This window comes from Typopeltis vanoorti, chromosome 3 (assembly GCF_054136105.1).
Source record: "Typopeltis vanoorti isolate ZY-2024b chromosome 3, IOZ_Tvanoo_1.0, whole genome shotgun sequence".
NCBI lineage: Eukaryota > Metazoa > Arthropoda > Arachnida > Uropygi > Thelyphonidae > Typopeltis > Typopeltis vanoorti.
In genome coordinates this window covers 132,880,815-132,907,295 of record NC_143551.1, presented here as the reverse complement: position 1 = coordinate 132,907,295, position 26,481 = coordinate 132,880,815, and the positions used below count along the sequence as shown (strand labels likewise).

The 26,481-nt window shown below is 36.6% G+C and overlaps 1 protein-coding gene across 2 annotated transcripts in view; it reads left to right on the top strand.

Moving 5' to 3' along the window:
• Window positions 1-26,481, top strand: part of LOC150108577 (F-box/WD repeat-containing protein 9-like) — a 243,118-nt gene that overhangs the window by 152,109 nt on the left and 64,528 nt on the right. For both annotated transcript variants that reach the window (XM_090416020.1, XM_090416021.1), the window contains exon 6: window positions 24,747-24,987. In XM_090416020.1, the coding sequence (XP_090272146.1) occupies window positions 24,747-24,987 (241 nt within the window). The remainder of the gene's footprint in view (window positions 1-24,746; window positions 24,988-26,481) is intronic.

Sequence of the window (26,481 nt, the reverse complement as noted above, 5' to 3'; positions counted from 1 at the left end):
GATGATGTTATACTTCTAAATAAATCCACTACAAGTCTGCAAGATTCTGTGACTAAATTGAATAGCTGTTGTAATAGATATGGTATGAAGGTCAGAAATAAAAAGACAAAGACAATGAAAATAGACAGAATCATTGAAAATGTCAACTGTGTTTTGAACGCAGAACCTGTGGAATAAGTAAAACATTTCAGCTACTTAGGCACAATTTTTACTGAAGATGGTAAACTAAATATAGAAATAGACAACAGAATCAGCAAAGCTGGTATCGTGGGAAGTCAAATGAATAAATTCATATGGAATAAGAGAGAAATTAGTTGGAACACTAAATTAGCTGTATACAAGATAGTGTTCAAACCAGTTTTAACTTATGGATCTGAGAGCTGGGTCAGAAGTAAAACACTTGACCAAAGACTAGAGACCGCAGATATGAGAGTCCTGAGAAAGATTAGAGGCGTGAACAGATGGCATCAATGGCAATATCATATTAAAAATGAGGATATTAGGAAAGAACTTGACATTGTCAGCATCCAGGAATGCATTAGCAGAGCTAATCTCAGGTGGTATGGTCACTTAAATAGAATGGGAGAGGAAAGATTAGCAAAACAAGTGTTCTCTGCCAGGTTGACAGGAAAACGACCCAGAGGAAGACCAAGATATAGGTGGATTGATACGGTACAAAGTGCCTTAAACAATAGAAATATAAGATCTGATAATGTTGGAGTCTTGACAAGTAACAGACTGATTTGGAGGAAAATTGTAGATAGGAAGTTAGTAATGATGTAATTTTTTCATGTAGTACTGTCATATCCTGTTCACCCCTTGAGGGTACATGGCAGGAATTTGATGATGATGATGATGATGATCTTTTGGTCAGTTCCCACACAACATTTATCTCCCACCCACTTTACACCTCATTCCATGCTATAGCTCCAAGCTGTCTCCTAAGCTTTTCATAATCACCATCTTTGTAATTCCACATACACCTTTTCCTCACAGAAGTCATCATATGGCTACTCACAACCCAGTTGATCACTTTGTGATCACTCTCATCAGCTGGCAGGAAGTGCAAAATCCCACCCACAATCTCATCCTCTGATGAAATGATCAGATCAAACTCTTGATCCTCATGTGCCCTCCTTTGCATACTGCCTGAGATAGTTGTCTCTCAAGAAATTAATTTTCCTTATTCACAAATGCTTTCTCTTCATTTCAATCTATACTTTCCTATAATTAAAATCACCCATAATAATCGCCCTTCCCTTGTTCACTAACCCAACTTGCTTATACAATTTCTTTATCACCATCCTTCACGTTCCCTGGCTTATAGCAGCATACGACTAAATATCTCTTCCTGTCAACTTCCACCTCATACTGACTGAAGCCATTGCCATTATTTACATCTCGCATCTCCATTTTGTGTGGACATTATTCGCCTTCTATCAAGTAAACTCATTGTTTGGTCTGACTTCTGCAGTTGTGGACTGCCAGCTTTCTGATTGGATGCTCACTTCTGATGATGGTGGAGGATGGTAGGATGGTTCTTTATCGTCTGAGTATACAACCAATGCAGGGATCCCACAAGGCTCTATTCTTTTATCCATCCTGTTCCTTCTATATATAAATGACGAACTCCATTAGACTACCAGTGAAACTTTCATTTAACAAACCCAGAAATGCACAAATCACCACAATCTTCAGATCCTTAACCATTGCCACCTTAAATACAGATCTCCAGAACATTCACAGTGGGGGTTTGGATAATCTTGTCAATTTCAATGCAAACAAAACACAACTTTGTCTTGTTTCACACAAAAAAGAACTCTTCTCCTCCAACCTTACTTTTGACAGTACCCAAATACCTATGCATGATGAGATTTATCTCTTTGGGATAATACTAACCTCTTTGCATGAACATGTTACAAATATTGCCTCCTATGCCTAAAAAAAATTAGATTTTTTTTTATTGCTTGAGGAATTACTTTAACTCTAAACAACTTCTAATTTTATACAAATCACAAATCTTTAAGACCATTGAATATTGCTTCCATATCTGTGGTGGTGGTGGTGCTCCTAAGAGCTCCCAAAAGATACTGGACTGTGTACAGAAAAGGACAATCAGGCTAATCAGTGACCCCTCGCTCACTAATACGCTTCACTCACTTTCACACAACTGCTCAGTTTCTGCTACTTCAATTTTCTACAAATACTTTTACTGCCACTTTTCATTACAATTATAATCAATAATACCCTCACTCTCCATCAAATCAGGTCAAACACATGCAGCAACTAATCAACATTCCCTTACAGTGCATCTCCAAACTCACATAATAAAATTTCTCATCCTCTTCATTCATCTCTTCTGCTGTTGCTACCCTCTGCCATCTTATATATATTCTCAATCTGCAAGATAAATGTGATAAAGTTCCTTCTTGCTCATCCACAGTACTAGTGTACTATAGGTTGACCAACCTCTCAGGAATGGGTTCCCCATAAAAAGTTTCCTATAGAAGGAATTCATAGAAATCTTGGCAATGAAACTAGAAACAAACACTATAAACATGTGAAGACTACATATCATATCTTCCACATGGGAAACATCACAAATTTTGAAACAACACCATAAAAAGAAAGTGATCCCTATCATTAAAAAATGACATCCTTGATTCAGGCACTTGCTATCTTTAATTTTTCAGAACAAACTTGAAGGATACACAACAGGACTGAATAAAATTCCTTTAAAATCAGTTAAAACAGCATATGAGGAACAGCACATATCTTAACCAAAAGGCAAGAATTCACTGTCTTTTGTCTTTCCATTAATGTTACCATTAAATACATTTTGTCTTGCACTTCTCTGGGAGAAGATAGTAAAGATAGTGAAGTGGAAGAAGACAGTGAAGAAGGCATCGGACACCAATGGGAAGTGAGCCCATGGTTCGTGATGATGATGACTTCTCTGGGAAAACTTAGCTTGCTATCATAAAATATGATAGCAAGCTAAGGACGGCCGCTAGAGGGATTCGTAGTCGTTTGTGTTTGTTGAGAGCTCCTGATAAGATAAGTGTTATTTTAAGTTATCATTGGTAAATTTACTTGAATATTACGTAGTTTTGTTTGCCTTGCATATCTTAGTGTGTCTGTTTGTGTGTTTTTGGTGTTTCATTTTATAATTTGATTAAATACATTAGAAGTGAGTATGGCTCCCGTAAGAAGGAAAATGGCGGCCAGTAATGAAGGTTCGCCATCTTTTATCAATAACGGTAATATAAAGGAGATGATTCAGTGTACTATCTGCGAAATGTACGCTTTGCGAAGTGCGGTCGGAGTATGGTTAGATGATAATAAAGGAGTGAATGTGTGTAGAAAATGTAAGGAGAATGAGGAATTAAAGTGTATTTCAGGTCATGAGTGTGATATTTTTGTCAAACTTCAGAATGAAGAAAATAGTGATATGACAAGAAATGGCAAGGTTGTACCAGAGAACTGTGAGGGCGTGAATGTAGAAAGTGTAAATGATGGTATTAATTCAGAGCAAATTAATGGTTTTACAGAGAATAAAAAAGATGAGATAGATGCAATGAGTGAGATTGCATTGTTGAGTGGAGCGATACAAAGAGCAAAGCGGCAGCTAGAGCGTATGAACAAAAGTCGACTGAGTGTACCAGCCAATAATAAAAAGTATGATAGGAAAAATAAGCATACGAGTGTGAACGTAAACAAAATGAAGGAGAGAGTGCTGTATGGAGATTCGTTAGTACGTAGTGTGTTAGTAGAGGATTTGACAAAATCGTACCAACCTGGTGCGACCATAAAGGATGTAACTGAGTCTATTAGAGAGCAGAAGAAAAGGGTGAAAGAATTGATTGTTGTGGCAGGTACGAATGATTTGAGTGGAGATAAAATGGAAATGATAGAGGACCTGAATGAATTGTTTGAGGTAGCAAAAGAAAGAGTGAGAGAGTTAGGATGATTAGTCTTTTGCTACGGTATGACAGTGAAGTGTTTAAAAGGAAGGCCATAATTGCAAATGACTTTATGGGTGGGTTATGTATGACAAGTGGTGTGGAATTTGTGGACATGTGGAGTGAGTTCGATGGGCAAAAGAATCTATATAAGATGAATGGATTCGGTGTAAGGAGACTTGAAAAAGTGTTGCTGAATGTAGTGGATGTGCAAAATCAGGGAAACTAGATTTATTGAGGGGGGGGGGGGAGAGTAGATATACAGACCTTAGGGAGGCAGTTGAATGTATGAATGAGTATAATATGCCCGAGCGAATAAGGACAACAAATCAGAATGGGATAGTTAATATAAGGCATCAAGGATGGGGTGGGACTAATGGGGGTCTTAAATTCATGTACACTAATGCTAGGAGTATTAGGAACAAGAAGGAAGAGTTTTTGGCCATGGTTGGCACTTCCAGACCACAGGTTATTGGCATTAGTGAATCATGGCTGACTGTAGATGATATAGTTAGTGGGATTGAATGTGATGGGTATAGTGTGTTTAGGAATGACAGGGAGAATAAAATGGGGGGAGGAGTATTGTTGATGATAGCTGATGAGCTGCAGCCACGGAGAATAGATGTTGAATTGCAGGATAGAGAAAAGAGCACATTTGAGGCCATTTGGTGTGAGATTGTGGCTAGCAGAACAAAATATACAATTGGGTGCTGCTATAGACCAGGTGATGGAAAAGATGGTGGAGACAGTATACACAAGCAAATAGAAGAAATGGGTGGAAGGAGGGTAATTATTATGGGAGATTTCAACTATGGTCGCATTGATTGGAGTGAGGAGAGGACACACGGAAGGAAGGAATTGGATTTTATGCGGTTATTAAAGGATAACTATCTGCGACAGCATGTAATGGAAAATACTAGGGTCAGAGAGCGCTTGACCTAGTAATTACATCTGAGGATTTGGCCGTAACAAATATGACCACATTGCCACCAATCGGTGAGAGTGATCATAGGGTCTTGACTTGGGAGGTGGCTAAAGGTGTGGAATTTACAATTAAGACAGGGTACATGTGGAATTATTGGGCTGGAAAGTATGACAAGCTTAGGAGTTTGATTAGTTCAGTGCCATGGCATGTACAACTGCAAGGACTAGAAGTTGATAGTGCATGGGAGGCAGTTAAGAAGTGTTTGCATGAAGCAATGTCTGACTGTATACCTAGAGTCCGAATAATAAATCAAGTAGGGCTTAAATGGATGAATAACACCATTAAGCTTGAGCTGCAAAAAAAGAAACAACTATGGAGGGAATTTAAGGAGAAAGGTGACCGGCAGGCACATGAACGGTATAAAGCGCAGGCCAGAAGGGTAGCGAGTGTGGTAAGAAAAGCAAAAAAGGATTATGAAAGAACATTGGCCATGCAGGCTAAAGAGAATCCTAAACAGTTTTTTCGATATGTTGCAAGTAAAAGGAAAAATGTATATGGCAGAATGATTTTAAAGAATGCCGATGGTAGGGAGGTAACTGAATCAGTTGATATAGTTGAGTTACCGAGTGAGCACTTTGCAAGAATATATCATTCAGGTGGTGACATTGCAGAAATGAATGAACCAGTAGATTATACAGGATTTGTGGTGAATGAAGTGGAGGTGAGTAGTCTATTGCATAACCTCAATGTCAATATATCTGTGGGATTGGATGGTATACCAGCTCGTATCGTACGTGAAGCGGCTAAAGAATTGTCAGTACCCTTGACCATTTTGTTTAATTTGAGTCTCGGGTCTGGGTCAGTCCTGAGGGGGTGGAAAGAGGGGAAAATAGTTCCACTGCATAAAGGTGGTTCCAAGACTGCTGTTGTAAATTACCGACCGATTAGCATATCAGGAATCATTGTCAAGGTCTTAGAGAAATTAGTCAAGAAAAGAATACAGGATTGGATAGATGAAAATGGGATATTGTATGGGGGACAACATGGTTTTGTGAAGGGTAGGTCATGCCTCAGTAACTTGCTCACGTTTTATAACACAGTGACGACTGAACTGGATAGGGGTAATGGGTTTATAGTAATACTACTGGACTTTGCCAAGGCTTTTGATAGGATACCACATAGAACCCTAATCAGTAAACTGGAGCAGATGGGAATAGATATAGGGTGGGTGACATGGATAGGAGGGTGGTTGAAGGAGAGTACCAGAGAGTGGTTTATTCAGGAGTTGAGTCCAAAAGACGGCTTGTGACTAGTGGTGTGCTGCAGGGTTCTGTTCTTGGACCACTACTTTTCAATTTGTTCATCAATGATATAGGAAAGGATCTGAGAGGAAGTGTTCACTTGTTTGCTGATGATGCGAAGTTGGGTAGAGCAATTGTGAGTGTCACAATTGCTCTACCCAAGATGTCAAAATTTTACAGGATGATTTGGATAGTTTGGAAGACTGGGCTAGGAAAAATGGATGTCAATTTAATGTGGCAAAGTGTAAGGTTATGCATTTTGGGGTGAAAAGATTAGCAGCAGTATATCACATTGGTGGAACTGTACTCCAGGAGATTGATGAGACCAGGGATTTGGGAGTGTTGGTAGATAGGGAATTGAAGTTTAGGGGGCACATTGCAAAAGTGGCTAAATCAGCTCATCAAATCACTTGGCTTCTGAAAAATACTTTAACATGCAGAGACAAACAAGTTATTGTTCCTCTGTATCGAGCCTTGATAAGACCCCATCTGGACTATTGTGCCCAGTTATGGGCTCTAGGGTTTCTTCGTGATGTGGAGGAAGTGGAGAGCATCCAGAGACAAGTGACCAAGATGATAGCAGGTCTGAGGAATGAACCTTATGAGAATAGGTTGAAGATTTGTGGGTTGCAAAAATTGGTCGTTAGGCGGAAAAGGGGTGATATGATTGAGACATTCAAATTACCGAAGGGTTTCTATAAGATTAATCCAGAAGATATTTTTGAAAATAGGACTGGTGGTGGGAGGACTAGGGGTCATGCATGGAAGCTGGGCAAGAGTGTGGTTAACAAGGGTGTTAGAGCTAGGTTTTTTACTTGGAGAGTGGTGAATGAGTGGAATAAGCTGCCAGAATCTGTTGTGGGTGCTACGACCGTGAATGAGTTCAAGGCAAGGTATGATAGATACTGTGTGAATGTCGAATAGTTGTTCTTGACATGATGTGAGGGCCTCCCTTGATGAGTCTGTCGACTCCTTGGAGTTGCCCGGAATAATAATAATAATAATAATAATATGATAATTTTATGAAATATATATATATATATATATATATATATATATGTTAAAGATGCCAAGCTATTTTAAATATATATATATATGTGTGTGTGTTAAAGATGCCAAGCTATTTTAAATATATATATATGTGTGTGTGTTAAAGATGCCAAGCTATTTTAAACCTGGTTTTTACTCTATTTCCCAAGTAAGCAAAGAGACAAATAAGTCAAGTTTTCGCCTGCACGCATTCCAAGTCTAGGTGACCCGCAAAGTAGTGCAAGTCTAGGCAACTCGTGGTAAAGGTGGAATAAGCTCTGATCACTATTCTTAATATTTACCCTTAATGCAAAGCCTATCTCCTTGAGGAGATGTATGATGCTATGCATTAAAGGCAAGGGGCCACTACCCAGACCGGTTTCGACCTTTATTGAGGTCTCATCAGAGGGAGCCAGGTTTGAAATACCAAGGTGAAGTAATACAGAGCTTATAAGTATTTTACCCAAACAAGTTACCGAAGGTTTTTTTATTTAATAAGGTGCTTTGACCTTATTAAATAAAAATCTCAGGATGAGAGATAGATATAGAAAGTTTTTTACCTTGGGTATAATATATGTTAAAGATGCCAAGCTATTTTAAAACTGGTTTTAAATTAACGGTAAATATTAAGAATAGTGATCAGAGCTTATTCCACCTTTACCACGAGTTACCTAGACTTGCACTACTTTGCAGGTCACCTAAACTTGCAATATGTGCAGGCACAAACTTGACTTATTTGTCTGTTCGCTTATTTGGGAAATGGAGTAAAACCAGGTTTAAAATAGCTTGGCATCTTTAACATATATTATACGAAAGGTAAAAAACTTTCTACATATATATATATATATATATGTGGTGATCAGCTTTTACTCGGTTGTTGTACATTTGAAAAAAATATAGATTTAATGACTATAAAACCGAGATAACATATAAAGATTTTAATGATAAATACTACTAGTTTCGGCATATAGCAGCCTTCTTCAGGTATTTATAAAGGAATACTAATAAACATTGAATAATCTAAACAAACTGGAAATTACAGGTACAAATTGCCTCACATAATCGATACATAAAAACGTTGTATTTTTTCAAGTTGTTCCAACTGGCGTGCCATTGGTTATTGCAATTGTGCGTGCAGGTTCACGTGAACGCCAATATTGAATAACTGCAGCATGGCTATCTGGGATGTTATAACTTAAATTGTTGTTTAAGTGGACCGGGTTCAGTAGGATTTCCCTTGATTCTACAATTTTCCTCTCAAACTCATCATCACAGCGAAAGATATTTTCTGATTTATTCCAGCAAACGGAGTGGCTTTGTTGGTCATCATTAGGATTATTTGAAAAAAGAACATGACTGGATAACGCAGTTGCATGAGATCTTTTGTAAGAGATGTCTCTCTTATGCTCTTCTATCCGTTGTTCAATAGATTTGTTTGTTTGTCCGAAGTATGGGATATTGCAATCACACCACAATTTATATACTCCAGGGTATTTAAGGTTGTGATGAGTAGGTTTTGGATGGCTGATTAGAGAACGCATTTTAGGAAGTGTGGTGAAGAAGCTCCTGATATTATATTTTTTAAGGACTTTAGCTAATTTTTTGGAGACCGTGCTAATGTATGGAATGGAGATGCTACCTTTAAAATTAATAGTCTCTGTTGTGCACTGCCTAGGAGGATCCAGAAGAAATTTCTTAATTGTTTTTTCAGAGTATCCATTTTGTTTAAAAATAAGAGTGAGGTGATTCATTTCTTTTTGTAGTTCATCTTGTTCATTTAAGAGAGAACGTGCTCTGTGTCCTAAGGTAGATATAGTTCCAAGTTTTTGTGGTGGAAAATGATGAGAAAGATTATGCAGATATCTATTGGTATGCGTAGATTTTCTGTACATAGAGATTTTTAATCTTTCAGAGCATCGTGTAAGCATAACATCCAAGAAAGGTAAGGAGTTATTATTTTCTAGATCAGCAGTAAATTTTATATTAGGATGTTGGATGTTTAGATGACGAAGAAAATCTGTGAGAGATGTGTGCCCGTGATTCCAAATAATGAATATATCATCAACATATCTTTTCCAAACTTTTGGTTTAAATGAGAAGGAAGATATGGCTTTCTTTTCAAAATCTTCAAGGAAGATGGTAGCTAGCACTGGAGACAAAGGATTGCCCATTGCCAGGCCTTGTTTTTGTTGGTAAATGGAGTCCTGATATCTGAAGTAACCAGAATGAATGTAATGCTTTAATAAAGTGAACATTTTTTTGGATAATTTGTCCTGTAGTAATGTAAGTACCTCGTCCGTAGGAACGTTAGTAAATAAAGATATAATGTCAAAACTAGCTAGAATGTCATTTTCATCGATGGGAATATCTTTAATATGAGAAACAAAATCTGTGGTGTTTTTGATGAAAGATGAAGATTTATTGGAGAAACACTTGAGGTACTTTGCTAAATATTTTGAAAGTTTATATGTAGGTGAATCAATTCCTTCCACAATTGGGCGAAGAGGGATGTTTTCTTTATGAATTTTGGAAACTCCATAGATGCGTGGGATAAGAGGATGTAGAGAGCGTAATGAGAGGCGAACATTATGAGGAAGTTCACTTGCAGTCTTGAACAAGTTGTTTGTACGGTTTTGTAATTCTCTTGTAGGATCTTCCTGAAAAATTGAATATATTGAACTATCTCCAAGTAATTGAAGCATTTTGTTGTGGTAATCTTCGGAGTTGAGGATGACCGTAGAGTTGCCTTTATCTGCGGGTAAAATAATAATGTTACTGTTCTGTTTTAGATTTTTTAGGGCTCTTCTTTCAGCCACTGAAATATTATCTGTTGGAGGTTTGGCATAATTTATAATGAAAATCGATTCAATACGAAGAAGTTTCGCCAAATGATTAGGAATGCTTGAACTTGCTTTTTCTATTTTTGTAAGGAGAGATTCTTTAGGGATAAATTTTGGTGAGGGAATAAAATAAACTTTCAAAATATTTAGCAAAGTACCTCAAGTGTTTCTCCAATAAATCTTCATCTTTCATCAAAAACACCACAGATTTTGTTTCTCATATTAAAGATATTCCCATCGATGAAAATGACATTCTAGCTAGTTTTGACATTATATCTTTATTTACTAACGTTCCTACGGACGAGGTACTTACATTACTACAGGACAAATTATCCAAAAAAATGTTCACTTTATTAAAGCATTACATTCATTCTGGTTACTTCAGATATCAGGACTCCATTTACCAACAAAAACAAGGCCTGGCAATGGGCAATCCTTTGTCCCCAGTGCTAGCTAACATCTTCCTTGAAGATTTTGAAAAGAAAGCCATATCTTCCTTCTCATTTACACCAAAAGTTTGGAAAAGATATGTTGATGATATATTCATTATTTGGAATCACGGGCACACATCTCTCACAGATTTTCTTCGTCATCTAAACATCCAACATCCTAATATAAAATTTACTGCTGATCTAGAAAATAATAACTCCTTACCTTTCTTGGATGTTATGCTTACACGATGCTCTGAAAGATTAAAAATCTCTATGTACAGAAAACCTACGCATACCAATAGATATCTGCATAATCTTTCTCATCATTTTCCACCACAAAAACTTGGAACTATATCTACCTTAGGACACAGAGCACGTTCTCTCTTAAATGAACAAGATGAATTACAAAAAGAAATGAATCACCTCACTCTTATTTTTAAACAAAATGGATACTCTGAAAAAACAATTAAGAAATTTCTTCTGGATCCTCCTAGGCAGTGCACAACAGAGACTATTAATTTTAAAGGTAGCATCTCCATTCCATACATTAGCACGGTCTCCAAAAAATTAGCTAAAGTCCTTAAAAAATATAATATCAGGAGCTTCTTCACCACACTTCCTAAAATGCGTTCTCTAATCAGCCATCCAAAACCTACTCATCACAACCTTAAATACCCTGGAGTATATAAATTGTGGTGTGATTGCAATATCCCATACTTCGGACAAACAAACAAATCTATTGAACAACGGATAGAAGAGCATAAGAGAGACATCTCTTACAAAAGATCTCATGCAACTGCGTTATCCAGTCATGTTCTTTTATCAAATAATCCTAATGATGACCAACAAAGTCACTCCGTTTGCTGGAATAGATCAGAAAATATCTTTCGCTGTGATGATGAGTTTGAGAGGAAAATTGTAGAATCAAGGGAAATGCTGAACCCGGTCCACTTAAACAACAATTTAAGTTATAACATCCCTGATAGCCATGCTTCAGTTATTCACTATTGGCGTTCACGTGAACCTGCACGCACAATTGCAATAAACAATGGCACGCCAGTTGGAACAACTTGAAAAAATACAACGTTTTTATGTATCGATTATGTGAGGCAATTTGTACCTGTAATTTCCAGTTTGTTTAGATTATTCAATGTTTATTAGTATTCCTTTATAAATACCTGAAGAAGGCTACTATATGCCGAAACTAGTAGTATTTATCATTAAAATCTATGTTATCTCGGTTTTATAGTCATTAAATCTATATTTTTTTCATATATATATATATATATATATTTGATATACACAAAATGTATATTCAGTGTATATACATATGCCTGTGCAGCTATTCCATATATATATACAGGGTGTTCGGGATAAATTTGACATATTTATAATTAATTATATTTTTCCGTAAGTTACATGTATTAACACACACTTCTCTTCATTTAAAAGTTTGGACCCTTCTTCATTCATATACAAGATGTCAGAAAGGATGGATAGCTGGAACCCACCTGAATCATGGAAGAGAATAACTTGTATCATGATGATTCGTGCCCGCCATCAAAATAAGGATATTACGACTGCTGCCCAATGCTCCCTGAATACAGTAAAAACAATCAGGCATGAACTAGAGACTTGCAATGGTGACTACGAGGATGTAGCAAGAAGAAAGATCCCTAGCAGACGATCTGATTGCGTTCGTACAGCAGAATTCCTCGCAAATCTGCAGGAACAGGTGTTGAAGAACCCTGGCATTGGAATTCGGGCTTTGTTCGTGGAGTTGCTAACTGTAGTCAAGCCCTGGATAACAAGGGTAGCCAATGGTAGGCCGTATGTATGGCAGCAGGATTCAGCCCCTTGCCACACCTCTGGGAAAATTCAAAAATGGTTGTCTGAAAATTTCTAAGACTTCACCAGTCCAAATGTTTGGCCTCCAAACTCCCCAGACCTTAACCCCATGGATTATTTTGTATGGGGCGCAGTTGAAAAAGACACCAATTGCACTTCCAGTAATACAAAAGCCCAGTTAATGGATAAAATTAAAACAGTTTTTGCGGCCCTTCCCAGGGAGACTGTAGCATCGGCTTGTTCGAGGTTCCGAAGCAGAATTGAAGCTGTGATCGATGCTAATGGTGGTTATTTTGAGTAAATCTTGTTGATAGTATTGTAATTAACTCTGCCTGTAATGTTTTTTTGTCAATTCATTAAATTTAATAGATACAAAGAAGATTTTCTTTTTCCTTACGAAACTGTCAAATTTATCCCGAACACCCTGTATATACAAGGGTGGTCTGAAAAGTTCTCAGCCTAACAATGAATAAACGATTTATAATTTCAAAATTTTTTTTTTTTCAACATAATCTCCCTTATGACTAATACATTTATTCCAGTGATGCTCCAGCACCATTATCCCATCCCTGTAGTGGTTCTCAGTAAGATCTGCAAAATAGCACTCTACAGCTGCAATCATCTCTTGATTCGAAGACATACACTGACCAGCGAAGAAGAGTTTTAGTTTTAGGAAGAGATAGAAGTCAGAGGGAGCCAAATCTGCTGAATAGGGTGGATGTTCCAACAATTCATAGTGCAGATCCCTTAATTTTTCCATTGCCAAAAATCTTGTGGGCCGGTGCATTGTCCTGATGAAAGATGATTTTTTTCTTCTGCAAACTGGGTCTTTTCTCACAAATTTTTTCTTCTAGTCTGGTTAAAAGATCAGAATAATATTAAATGGTTACTGTTTTACCCTTTTCAAGATAATTAATAAACAAAATGCCTTTAGTATCCTATCCCAAAACACCGATCCCATAACCTTTCCTGCTGATGGAACCGACTTTGTTTTCTTTGGTGCTGAAAAACTGGCTTCTATTTGCTTTTGACTGCTGTTTGGATTCTGGTGTGTAATGGTGAATCCAAGTCTCATCCATAGTAATAAATCAACACATAAAATCAGTTTTATTCTTGTTAAAATGCTCCAAGCACTGTTCAGAGATTTTCATGCAAGTGCATTTTTGATCTTCTGTGAGCAAGCGCACCACTCATCTTGCGCAAAACCTTTTCATTTGCAATTCTTCATGCAAAATATATCCTACACGTTTTTTTGAAATGCCTATAGTATCAGCAATTTCATGCACTTTGACTTGCCGATTCCATATCGTGCACTTGATCAATAATTTCTGGTGTTACACTTTTTGGACGTCCTTCATGTGGATCATCTTCAAGGCTGGTACAGCCATGTTTAAACTCGGCAGCCCATTTCTTAATTGTCGAAAACAAAGGAGAAGAGTGCCCATAAACTTTTATGAACTTGAATGAATTTCTTTTGGCATTAAATCTTCTTTTACAAAGAATTTTATAACCACATGATACTCAATTTTATCCATTTCAAGGGATAGGGATACAGACAACACTTTTGCTTCAGACAGCTGTATCATCATCATCATGCAGATCAAGGATTTAGGCCTAGTGTGGCCTGTTCCGGCCTTAGAAGTCATCGTTGAATCGTTTAAGAGGATGTCCTGGTTTTCTTTTTCCTAATGGCTTGTACTTTAAGGCTTGTTTTGGTAATCTTTCTGTTTTCATTCTTTGAACGTGTTCCATCCATTTATGTTTATATTTTTTAATTTTTTCTATTACTGATTCTTGGTTTAATTCTTTCATAATGTCTTTGTTTCTTTCGTGATCAAACAGAGTATACTTTGCAGTTTTTCTCATAAACTTCATTTCTGCTGTTATTAATGTTCGTTTGTCTTTTTGTTTTATTGTACAGATTTCACTTTCATACAATAAGACTGGTAGGGCTAATGTATTGTATACTTTTAGTCTGGTTTGTTTTTGAAAGCTAGGTTTTGTTTAAATATAGAGTTAATTACACCTGTTATTTTTAAATATTTTGCAATTTTTCATTTTCATATGTGATCATACATCCTAGGTAGTTAAATGAATTCACCTATTCTAAGATCTTGTTATCTATTTCTATTTTAGTTCTTACTGGATCTTATCCTTTAAAGGCCATAGTTTTTGATTTTTCTGTTGATGTTATCATACCATAATCTTTAGCTATCTCATTTAGATCAGACAGCTGTATAAAACAAACTACTTGAATATGACTTGCAATTTCATATGGATGCTTATGACAGATGTACCAACTTAGAAAATAAAATCTTGTCAATAGTGTTGCCATCTATGGTCGAGGTCGAGAACTTTTCAGACCACCCTCATATGTATATATATTGAGGAAGTATAAGACAAGGATCTGTATTTAAGTTTTGGAAGTGAAGAATTAATAGGATGAGATAAAGAGAAAAGCTGTGTAAAACTATTTTTATATGGCATAAATGGGACAATATGTAGAATAACATATAGCATACATATCCATTGTAAGTTAAATGCTAAAATTGAATTAACATGAAGGTAGTTTGATGTAAAATTAAGCACTTATCAGGCGTATACACTCCACTTGATCTTTACTATAAAAGATCGTTGTAACAAACTCTCTCACTTTTGAATTTTATATGTTCTGACTAGGGTTTCATAACCGTGCTGAAGCAAATTCATTATAGCAAACTGTTCCTGTAATCTCTGTGTTTGCCATGGTGAGAGGTGACTGTTTTATATCTGATCATTATTCAAAACCTATATGGATCACATTATAAAGGAGAGCAGCCTTAAACCTGATATTAAATTATTTCAGATATTAAACTTAGCATATTACTTTATGCAAATTATGTTATCCATGTAAATAAGTAAATGTCTCACACTTTTGAATTAACTTGAATAACTGCTGTAACACATTTAGAATGAAAATCAAAAGAGACAAAAAAAAAAAAGAAAAAAGGCAGAAACATGGAAGACAAAATATTTAGTTATATAGATATAGCTTTCAGTGATTATTATTATCAACAGACCTCCATGGAGTAAAGAGACTCATCACAGGAGATGCCAGATCTCCTGTGATCACATGCCAGATCTTGTACCCATGTCTGATCATTAAGAAATGCAACATCATGATTTTTCATTTCTAGGAACAATTTGATCTCCTCTAAAAGTAAAAAAAAAATGCTTTTTAGGACCTTATGACAAGATAACCAACGAATCTCTGTATAATAAGGTAACCCTTCAAATTCACTCTCCAAGTTTTTTAGAAATTGTGCAGGCGATGATTGAGGCCTCTGAATCGGATGAAGTTCACAGTATTTGTCACAGGCTTGAGTATGCTGCTCATTTCCAACACTTTGGAGCACAGGACCTGCTGATGAATAATGCAGTGGAAAGATTGCAGTTTTGGAATGTCTGGATGTGTTTCCTTTAACTTTGCTGCAAGTCTTGAAACAAAACCTTTATTTTTGCCTGTCATTGCTGGAGCACCATTGGGTTGTCACTGCAACGAGCCTGTTCAGAGGAAGGTGATATTTTTCAAAAATGCCCCACATAGTGTCAAAAATGTCTTCCACTGTAGTGGTTCCATGGATGGGAATCATTTCCAAGAACTCTTCAGTAATATTCATATTGTCGTCGCAAGCCCGAAGAAACAAAGCAACTTGAACACGTCGTGAATATCGAAACTTTCGTCAAGTGCAATTGAAAAGCACTGTATGTTTGCGGATATTTCTTGCAACTGGTCAAGCAGATTATCTGCCATTTCGGTTATTGTTTCGATCACAGTATTTCTGGACAAAGAAATATCGCAAAATACTTGCACATTTTTGGGACAGACGTTTTTGGCTGCTTTTATCATACACTCCTTAACCAAGGAACCATCACTAAAAGGCTCTGAATGTTTCACCAATAAATAGCTGATTTCATAACTGTCTCTCACTGCTGATGCATTATCTTTCATAATTTTTGAAAATACTTGTTGTTGACTTTGAAGTGAATTCTTCATACCTCTTAATTTTTCTTCTCTCAGTTTATCCTCAAAGCGTGAATATTGTTCTTTGTGAATTTTATCGCAGTGCCTTTTATGTTATATTCTTTGGCGACACTAATTGTTTCGTTACAAATAATGCACACAATTTTGTCCTTTGTTTCAGTGCAGAAGTAATTTAATTCCCATTTTTCTTGAAATTTTCTCCTCTTATCAGCAATTTTTCTTTTTCTTGTTGGCTTGGAAAGTGACATTGCCTCGGTGATTAAATATATTATTAACAATTTTTATAAAAACATTTGAATAAAAACGCACAAAACTGTAGACCTCATGTTGGAGGCTTAATGGATTTTTTACAACACTCAAAAAGAATTAAAATAGAATTTAATACTTCCTATATTTCGTCCTAGTCACTAGGACATCTACGAGGATTACAAAAACAATTAATGTAATATATACACAAATAACAAACAATACCAAGCCCAACCATGTGGGTGACACTAAAGTCCTATCTAGGTAGAGTGCCCTCTAAGGGCAGTAGTAGGTGGCCTGGAATGTAAGGTGGGAACTCTGGTGATGAGTGTTTCCCAAATCTTCGGAAGCTTAATGCAACCATATTTATTTAGATTTGGTTGGTTTCTGAGAGCTGCTGCTGCTTCTAAGAAAAGTCTCTCTTTCTTGAATTTGTTGTGGTGGAGCATGGTGGTTTTCTTCCATGATACCCTGTGGGTGGTGTCCAAAACATGGTCAGCCAAGCCTGAATGGCCATAGTTGTGTTTGAAGATGTAAGACTTGTGTTCCTCTAGACGGATGGATGCTGATCTGCCTGTCTGTCCAAAGTACGCCAGCTTACAGGAACAGAGTACTTTGTAAACTCCAGGCAGAGAGAGAGGAGGGAGCTGATCTTTCGTAGAACGGATAAGGGTAGCCAGTTTGCGGCGGAGCTTATATGCTGTGTGTAGGTTGTACTGTTTTAGTATCTTGGCTATTTTTTCGGATGTGCCACGGATGTAGGGTATGGTGATGGCATTTTTAAAATCTTGTTGACGAGAAGGACAGGGAATGGGGGAGGAGTTGATTATTTTTTTGATACTGTGATCGCTGTAGCCATTGGAGAGGAAAGTGCTGTGTATGTGGTTAAGCTCAGTAGTGAGGGCGGTTCCACTGGAACAAAGATTGTGGGCTCTCTTGGTAAGAGTTTTAATAATGCCATATTGTTGAGAGGGGTGGTGGTGGTGGTGGGAGAGTTTGTGAATGTATCTGCCTGTGTGTGTGTGTGGGTTTTCTGTATACGGTGAAGGTAAGTGTATCATTAGGCAGGCGTGTGACTAAGGTGTCTAGGAAGGGTAAACAATTGTTCTTTTCCTTTTCCATAGTGAACTGGATTCTTGGATGTAGACTATTGAGATGACTGAGGAAGGAGTCTAATGTGTCTGGGCCATGAGGCCAAATAGAGAACACATCATCTACATATCTTAGCCATATAGAAGGTTTGAGTGGGGCTGAGTCTATGGCTCGTTTTTCGAAATCTTCCATATAGAAATTGGCAAGGGGGGGTGAGAGGGGGAGGAACCCATGGCAGTTCCCTCTATCTGTTTGTAGATTTTGTTGTTCCAAGAGAAATACCCAGAGTTAATGGCAAAGGAAAAGAGATCTAAGATGTCAGAGGGAAAAACGTTTTCTAAGAGAGATAAGGTGTCAATTAAGGGAATATTAGTAAACATAGAGGAGATATCAAAGCTTACCAATATGTCTGTCTTATTCAAGGTTAAATTTTCTGTGAGGGCTTTAAAGTAGGTCAGGTTTTTTATATAGGAAGGGGACCTTCCGGTGAGGGGGATCAGAGAGTTGGCCAGCTGTTTAGATAGTCTATAGCAAGGTGCATTGGTAGCAAATCGTAAAATGAACATTATCCTCCGTGATCGCGCTACCTACATCCCGCTAGAACACGACCCCACAAAAACACAAGTTAAGAAACTAAAAATTTTACTCAAAAAAGTATCTTCCTGGCCCCCTGATGTCATGAAAAAACTTAAACCTTTCCGCTCCCATCCCCCCCGAATATACAGTTTACCAAAAATCCACAAACACAATTCCCCACTCAGGCCTATAGTAGATGCTACCAATGCACCTTGCTATAGACTATCTAAGCAGCTGGCCAACTCTCTGATCCCCCTCACCGGAAGGTCCCCTTCCTATATAAAAAACTCGACCCACTTTAAAGCCCTCACAGAAAATTTAACCTTGAATAAGACAGACATATTGGTAAGCTTTGATATCTCCTCTTTGTTTACTAATATTCCCTTAATTGACACCTTATCTCTCTTAGAAAACGTTTTTCCCTCTGACATCTTAGATCTCTTTTCCTTTGCCATTAACTCTGGGTATTTCTCTTGGAACAACAAAATCTACAGATAGAGGGAACTGCCAAGGGTTCCCCCCTCTTACCCCCCCCTTGCCAATTTCTATCTGGCTAAGATATGTAGATGATGTGTTCTCTATTTGGCCTCATGGCCCAGATACGTTAGACTCCTTCCTCAGTCATCTCAATAGTCTACATCCAAGAATCCAGTTCACTATGGAAAAGGAAAAGAACAATTGTTTACCCTTCCTAGACACCTTAGTCACACGCTTGCCTAATGATACACTTACCTTCACCATATACAGAAAATCCACACACACAGGCAGATACATTCACAAACTCTCCCACCACCACCCCTCTCAACAATATGGCATTATTAAAACTCTTACCAAGAGAGCCCACAATCTTTGTTCCAGTGGAACTGCCCTCACTACTGAGCTTAACCACATACACAGCACTTTCCTCTCCAATGGCTACAGCGATCACAGTATCAAAAAAATAATCAACTCCTCCCCCATTCCCCGTCCTTCTCGTCAACAAGATTTTAAAAATGCCATCACCATACCCTACATCCGTGGCACATCCGAAAAAATAGCCAAGATACTAAAACAGTACAACCTACACACAGCATATAAGCCCCACCGCAAACTGGCTACCCTTATCCGTTCTACGAAAGATCAGCTCCCTCCTCTCTCTCTGCTTGGAGTTTACAAAGTACCCTGTTCCTGTAAGCTGGCGTACTTTGGACAGACAGGCAGATCAGCATCCATCCGTCTAGAGGAACACAAGTCTTACATCTTCAAACACAACTGTGGCCATTCAGGCTTGGCTGACCATGTTTTGGACACTACCCACAGGGTATCATGGAAGAAAACCACCATGCTCCACCACAACAAATTCAAGAAAGAGAGACTTTTCTTAGAAGCATTAAGCTTGCATTAAGTTGCATTAAGCTTCTGAAGATTTGGGAAACACTCATCACCAGAGTTCCCACCTTACATTCCAGGCCACCTACTACTGCCCTTAGAGGGCACTCCACCTAGATAGGACTTTAGTGTCACCCACGTGGTTGGGCTTAGTATTGTTTGTTATTTGTGTATATGTTACATTAATTGTTTTTGTAATCCCCATAGATGTCCTAGTGACTAGGACGAAATATAGGAAGTATTAAATTCTATTTTAATTCTTTTTGAGTGTTGTAAAAAATCCATTAAGCCTCCAACATGATGTCCTCACAGCACTTAAGCCTCTACACATGAAAACTGTAGACCAGTGCATGATACTATCATGCAATAGTATCATGTAGACCAGTGCATGATACTATTGCAAATAAAAATAAAAAATAATAATAAAAGGGATTCTCTCACTGCTAGGTTGTCATTGAATCGTGTTTGTCACACTGACTTCAAAGATCACTGATTGACTGTAGCAGGCAATTATAAACTCATAGCTGGATTCCCATGAGTGCGTATGCTGTGCATCATGTGAAAAGCTGGTAGCCAATAGAATTCAACTTTTTCAGTACGCTACCAGCAGCGTGCTATAAATTAACAATGAAAGCATAAATATAGTTTATGATTGATTAGGATTGGATCTAACATTGAAATTGTGATATAAATTTTTATTTACTGCAATTATATTATAGCAGGTCATTGCATCCATATTGTAACTATAAATGTCGTATGAAAACGAATAAATCGATACTGTATTTACTCGAATATAATTCACACTTTTTTCCCCAAAATTAAAGCTAAAAAATCATGGTGCAAGATATATGTGGGGATTTTTAGAAACTAAAGTTTTCAGAAAAAAAAACTGAAAATGGGGATGACTTACCAAGAATCTCCTCTTTGTTATAGTTACTTCCTGCCTCGAGAGCGGTTTCCTTGTGTGCATTGTCAAAGTCATCTATCTAAATAGAATCATATTCTTTCTCATTATTCCAAGTAAAAATTACTTGGAATAATTCACGAATGTCTGAGAAGTGAAAGCAGAACGTGAAATAATAGACAGCAATGGTAGGCCAATAGAGATAGAACAGCTATGAAGATGTGGATATGATTGGTGCGGTATTAACAAAAGATCTCGTTATCAAAACACAAAGTCAAGCCGACGTTTTTGAGCTGAAACGCTAATTCTCTTCAACCAAATTCCATAATATCTGAAACTGTCATAACAACATTCACTCTATATGTCTTAGTTTTAACACAAATTTTATTGCAGCTTTGTGTTTGAGTTAGTGGGGCACTCACACATATCTAACTAAAAACAATAGATTTTAGTTAGATACTGCGTTTGCCAGTGAAACATATGGTTTTGCTTAAGTCTAAACAGCATGGTTAATGTGTGAGGAGACATGGATTCATTAGTTAGTGCCGTTTTTATACCAGTTGTCTCCAATCGCAAGTGGGGAAGGCGTGCTGTTTACCGTGGGGAGCGAGTTATCATCCCGACGTGAAAGTGGTTAAACTTTATTTTCATGTGTGATGTACGGTACATGCAAAACTTTTTAATTTATTTTTTTCATAAAGTAAAATCAGGGTACAGGGGTTTGAGTCATATGGGAGGGCGAGTTATATTCGAGTAAATACAGTATTACTGTTTTATTATGAAAAGTAACCATCCTTTTTTTTTAAATCTTTCCTTGAGGTGTCGGGGGCCGCATGAAATTGCTTTGGGGGAAGGCCGCCAGTTTGACACCCCTGCTTTATTGCATGCACCACAAAAAAAAGTCAAAGCAGTTTCTTTTGGGATGATCTTAATGTGGCTAAAAGGGAGGAAAAAAAAGTTTTTGCAAGAACTGTACAAGTTTATGCCTCTAATTGTCTTGGTTGGCACTAATGATCTGAGAGGTGAGAAGTATTCAATGAGGGAGGATGATGAAGTTGTTGTTACACAAAGCAAAAATGAAGAGAGAGAGAGAGAGAGAGAAGGTGACAATTGTAAGTCTCCTGCCAAACTATGATAAAGACAAATTAAGGAGGAGGGTGTTTTTCCTGATATATATATAAACTGTAGCACTTCTTCAATTCATCCTCTTAAGCCACCAACTACCTCATTTGATTTTGTCACTAGCAAGAGACTAGGTTCTCTTTTTTTTGGTCATTCTTGCACTTGCTTCATGGGTGCTTGCACACTCACTTGTCATCCATCCTAACAATTTTAGTTTTCCTGACTTTGCTTTTCTCCACTCTCAGTGAACAATGTTTTTCATGATATCTAACTACGAATCCATTTAAGTGAAGTCCATTGGTTTTATATAAATCCTTCCGTAGATCTAGCTAAACACCATTACTTCTGCACAATCTATAGATTGATTCATTTTCAATCTTTTGCTCTCTTGCTTTCCTTCTTTGCTTCTTCCAGTAACTTTCATGAATGCCTGCACACACTCACTTGCATCCATCCATCTTAACAATTTTAGTTTTCCTGACTTTGCTCACCTGTTGTAAAAGGTTTTTCCCTTTTAAATCATCATTGCAAGCCAAAACAATCAGTTCTTTCACTTTACCTTTTTGCATCTTGACAACTTTGCTAATGTTATTAATTTTTGAAACAAAATTGGTCACACTCTCTTTAAGTATTCCTCTTATCATAGAATCACCATAAAATTTTCTCCTTGGCTCGATTAGTCATATGCTCCTGTTTCTTACTCCCTCCCCCTCTCAAGCTGTATCATTTGTCTGACATTTTTCAGTTATTCAATTTTCATGCTTTACATAATAACTCTACATAAATATGCCATTTCTTGCATCTTTGTTTCTCTGACCTTCTCCCACTGCACTTTCAGTATTATCACTGATGTTAACATTTTCCCTGACTTTTGTCAATATTCTCTACTTTGCTATCATGTTTTACTCTTTCACACAACTGGCACTCACTCTCAAAATGCCTCTAACATATTTACTCACCAGTCTCACTTTCCTTCCACTAATCTTTTATCTTTCACAACGAATATATCCATGACTTAATGACTACTCTAGAGATATTGATTGGTCTATAATTGGTTGCTTCTATCTTAACTCTATCCTTCCATTGTAATACAAGAGTGGTGTTAGGATCTTTGTTTTTACTCATTAACTATGCTTGTTTTAAGATCCAAGTTGAATAACCAGGTCAGAGGCACAGCTTCCCTTGCAAGTTCCTTCAGCACCCTTGTCGATATCCTATCCAACCTCTAATTCTATTGGTGTGTTCAAATCAATCTCTTGCAATAGCTTTCATATCTTCAGCTCATTCATTTCTATCCTTTTATCAGTTCCACCTCAGCATTCAGATAGCTAATGGGATGCATACCTTATTATTAAAGCAATCACTAACAACTTGGCTGTTTCTAAAGTCTGATACTTTCCTACTTTCTGTATTCTCTAAGGTTATGCTTTCATTTTCATATTATCTTTTCCTTGCTACATAGCGAAAAATTTCTGTTGACTGTAACATTAATTGCTTTTCACAATTCAGTTTTGCCTTCTTTACTATAGCTATCACTCCTCTAGCTTACTTTTCATACTTCTCCTGGGCTAGATAATCTCCTTTCTCATGTATTATATCCACAACATTTTCTTTTAATGTACTCTTGATTATTTATCTATTTAACTCCCATGCAATTTATTCTCTTAACCAAGGATGCAATGAGATATAGCTTCATTCATCAGTCAGATATACTGTATCTGTGAATTCTATTATAGCTTTCTTTTGGCATTAGTACACTCTTTCTCATTTCTTGTGCCATGCCACTAAAGTGTCTACATTTAATCATATACCTGTGTATATGTTACCGCAAAAGTGCAGAAATCAGTTATTCTACAGATTATCTAGGTATTGTGCAGATTAACTAGGATGATCCATTAAAGTGCCGAAAATTGTTTCATTTCTCAAATTACCTAGATAATCTGCACATTACCTACTAGGCACTCGTTAAAGTTAAAATAAGATCTTTGCTGGAACAACAGCAACATTTCTGTACGCTTAAATTAACATAATGTTATTTATTTATTTTTCGATATCTAAAGAATCAAGTTAATACAATCAAATAATCAACAAATTAGTTGATAGAATCAATCATCAATCAATTAAAAAACTATAATACAAAGAATTAAACGGTTTAAAATATTATTACAATTAAGGAAATGAATTTGCAAAACATATGACACTGGCGAAACCAAACTAAAAGTGGAGGGAGAAGGGGGGGGGAAGGAGTAGGGAAAGGAAATGAGAGAAACAAACTTTCGAACTTTAATGATAGGGAAGCCGTTAATGTGCACATTACCTAGGTAAAATGCGTAAAACTCTTGATTCCGCACGTTAACGGAGTAAATCAGTTAATCTGCAGATTAGCTAGGTAATGTGCACATTAACGGCTTTCGAGCTTTAGTGGTAACATATACATATGTATTACACACATATACATACATACATACATACATAAAATTTGATTTTTTGATTTGTGCTTATTTTTTGGTGGAATTTCTGGTAAGACTGTAAGTATTGTATAAAATCATTTTATTCTAAAATTGAACCTACATACCTCAGTTGGAAAGACCTGGTTTTGATTTCTTTAGGACACCAAGAACCTTTATAAGGGTTTTTTTTTTTTCATCTGAAGGTGAATTAGCCATTCTATATGGAAGTAGCGTTGTGTTTCATCTAACCAAACCAACCAGAACACATGCAGTTAACGGAATACACTGGTTCTATAACCTTAGTTGCTTCAGGCATAAAACACTTGAAGTTGTATGCCTGAAGTTTGTTGACTAAAACACTTGAAGATTGTTGACTCTCACTAAAGCAAACACCACCAACAAACTACTGGAAAGTCTTGAGCAGAGACTTATAGATACAATACTATGCTAAAAGGAAATTCACTGTAGTCAACTATCAACTATACCAAACTATTTCTGTGGTCCCTACAAGTTTGCTATATATAGTGAGAGTCAATTGTGTTTTAATATGTTAATGTATTGATTCCATTCATCTTTGAAATAATTTTATATGAATTGACTGAGTTGTACTATTTATTTTTCCAAATAGTTTCAGTTCTGCTGTTCTGTGCCTTTCATATCATCAGAACTTGCTAACAGCAGGGATCTATAATAAGCAAGTCATGTGTATTGATGTAAGAGATAAATTCCAGGTAGTTATGAAACATAATTATCACAAAAAGGCAATTCTTTGTATTTCTATGGATGAGAAATTCATTATATCTGGAAGTGAGGACCAGACATTAATAGTATATGATAAAGTGGCAGCCAAAATGTTCTCTACATTGAAGGTAATATTATTTTGTCTACAACCATTTAATTTTATGGGCAATCATTAATTTTTTTCCTACTTTGAATTTTTTTTAATGTAAACTTTTATTTGCTAACAGATTATTCATAAATTTATGCTGTATACTTGACACCAGAAATTGAATATCCACACAATTAACATTATTTGATCCATTCACCTTCTGTATAAAGCTAAAACATCACATAAGCAGTTATCAAATCTAGCTACATAATTAATTTTTGCAACTCATTTTTTTTTAGGGGGAGGAGGGAGGGATTTATGTTTGTGGTGAGGGGGGAGTAATTAGAATAGATATGTTCACCTAGGTCTTTCCATCAAAATATTTTCACAGAGTGGCAGTAAAAGAGATAAATATTTACAATGTACATTTTTTGTACTTTGTCCTTTTTTTATTATTATTTGTGGCTTTGAATGTTTGTTTTTTCTGCTGATTTTTTTTATGTGGCTACCACACATGAAAGGTTTTTGTAAACCACTGGTACCTTCACATCATGGATGGGTTAATGCTCTCTTTTCTACTTTTTTTTAAATTAAATTTTATATATTTTATATTATTTTCGAATAGTTTGGAAAGTAACTCTGTTCTAGAGACCAAACATGGAACTTTTTCATTCTACTTTAAACCTCCAGTAGGCAAAGCAGTGGTTTCACACCAGGCAATGAAATTCATCTCTCACCTAAAGACCTCACAAATATCCCTGCATGCCCATGATGGGGTTTTCGAATCTGCACACCTTGTTGGTTGGAAAACAGATATGCTAACCACTTGGCCAACATTGATGGTTGTATGCATGTTGTTTAACTGATCATATTTACTTCAGTTTAATTAAACTGATTAATTTACTTAATGTAATTTAAATAGTTAAATTCACTGATACACACAGTATTTACAGCATAAAAAAGTATGAATAATCTTTACTAGTCAGGTTTTAATAACATAGTAGCTCAGCTCAGCTCCATGTGTCAGTAAAGAATGCAATTAGCCTTTAGATTGAAAAAGAAAGATAGTTTGCAAAAAGCTGTTAGTGGAGAAAATGGAATTGATTAAAGTTGGCAAATATACTGAAAAAATGCTACTCATCTGAGTATTAGCATTGTCAGTGAAAGAGCAAAATCACTACATAGAATAGATGAGAATGAATGAAATGAGAATATCCCAATATCTGTAGCATGTAAGTCTCATTGGCCTGTAATGGCCAAGTAACTTGACATTTTTGTAACCCAATTAATGTTCTGATAAGGTAAATAATCTTATCTGCATAGTGTATTATGGCTGTCAATTGCATGTGTCTAGTTTTGCCTGTTTTGTGGGATGTAGAGCTCAGTCACTTTTGTTTTAGACCAACTAATTCACCTTCAACTTTGAAAAGCCCTGATAAAGGCTCTTCACATCCTAAATGGGATTTGAATCTAGGTCTTTCAAACCAAAGAGCATCATCGAAACCAGCTGAGCTATGGAGGCTCTTGAAATGAG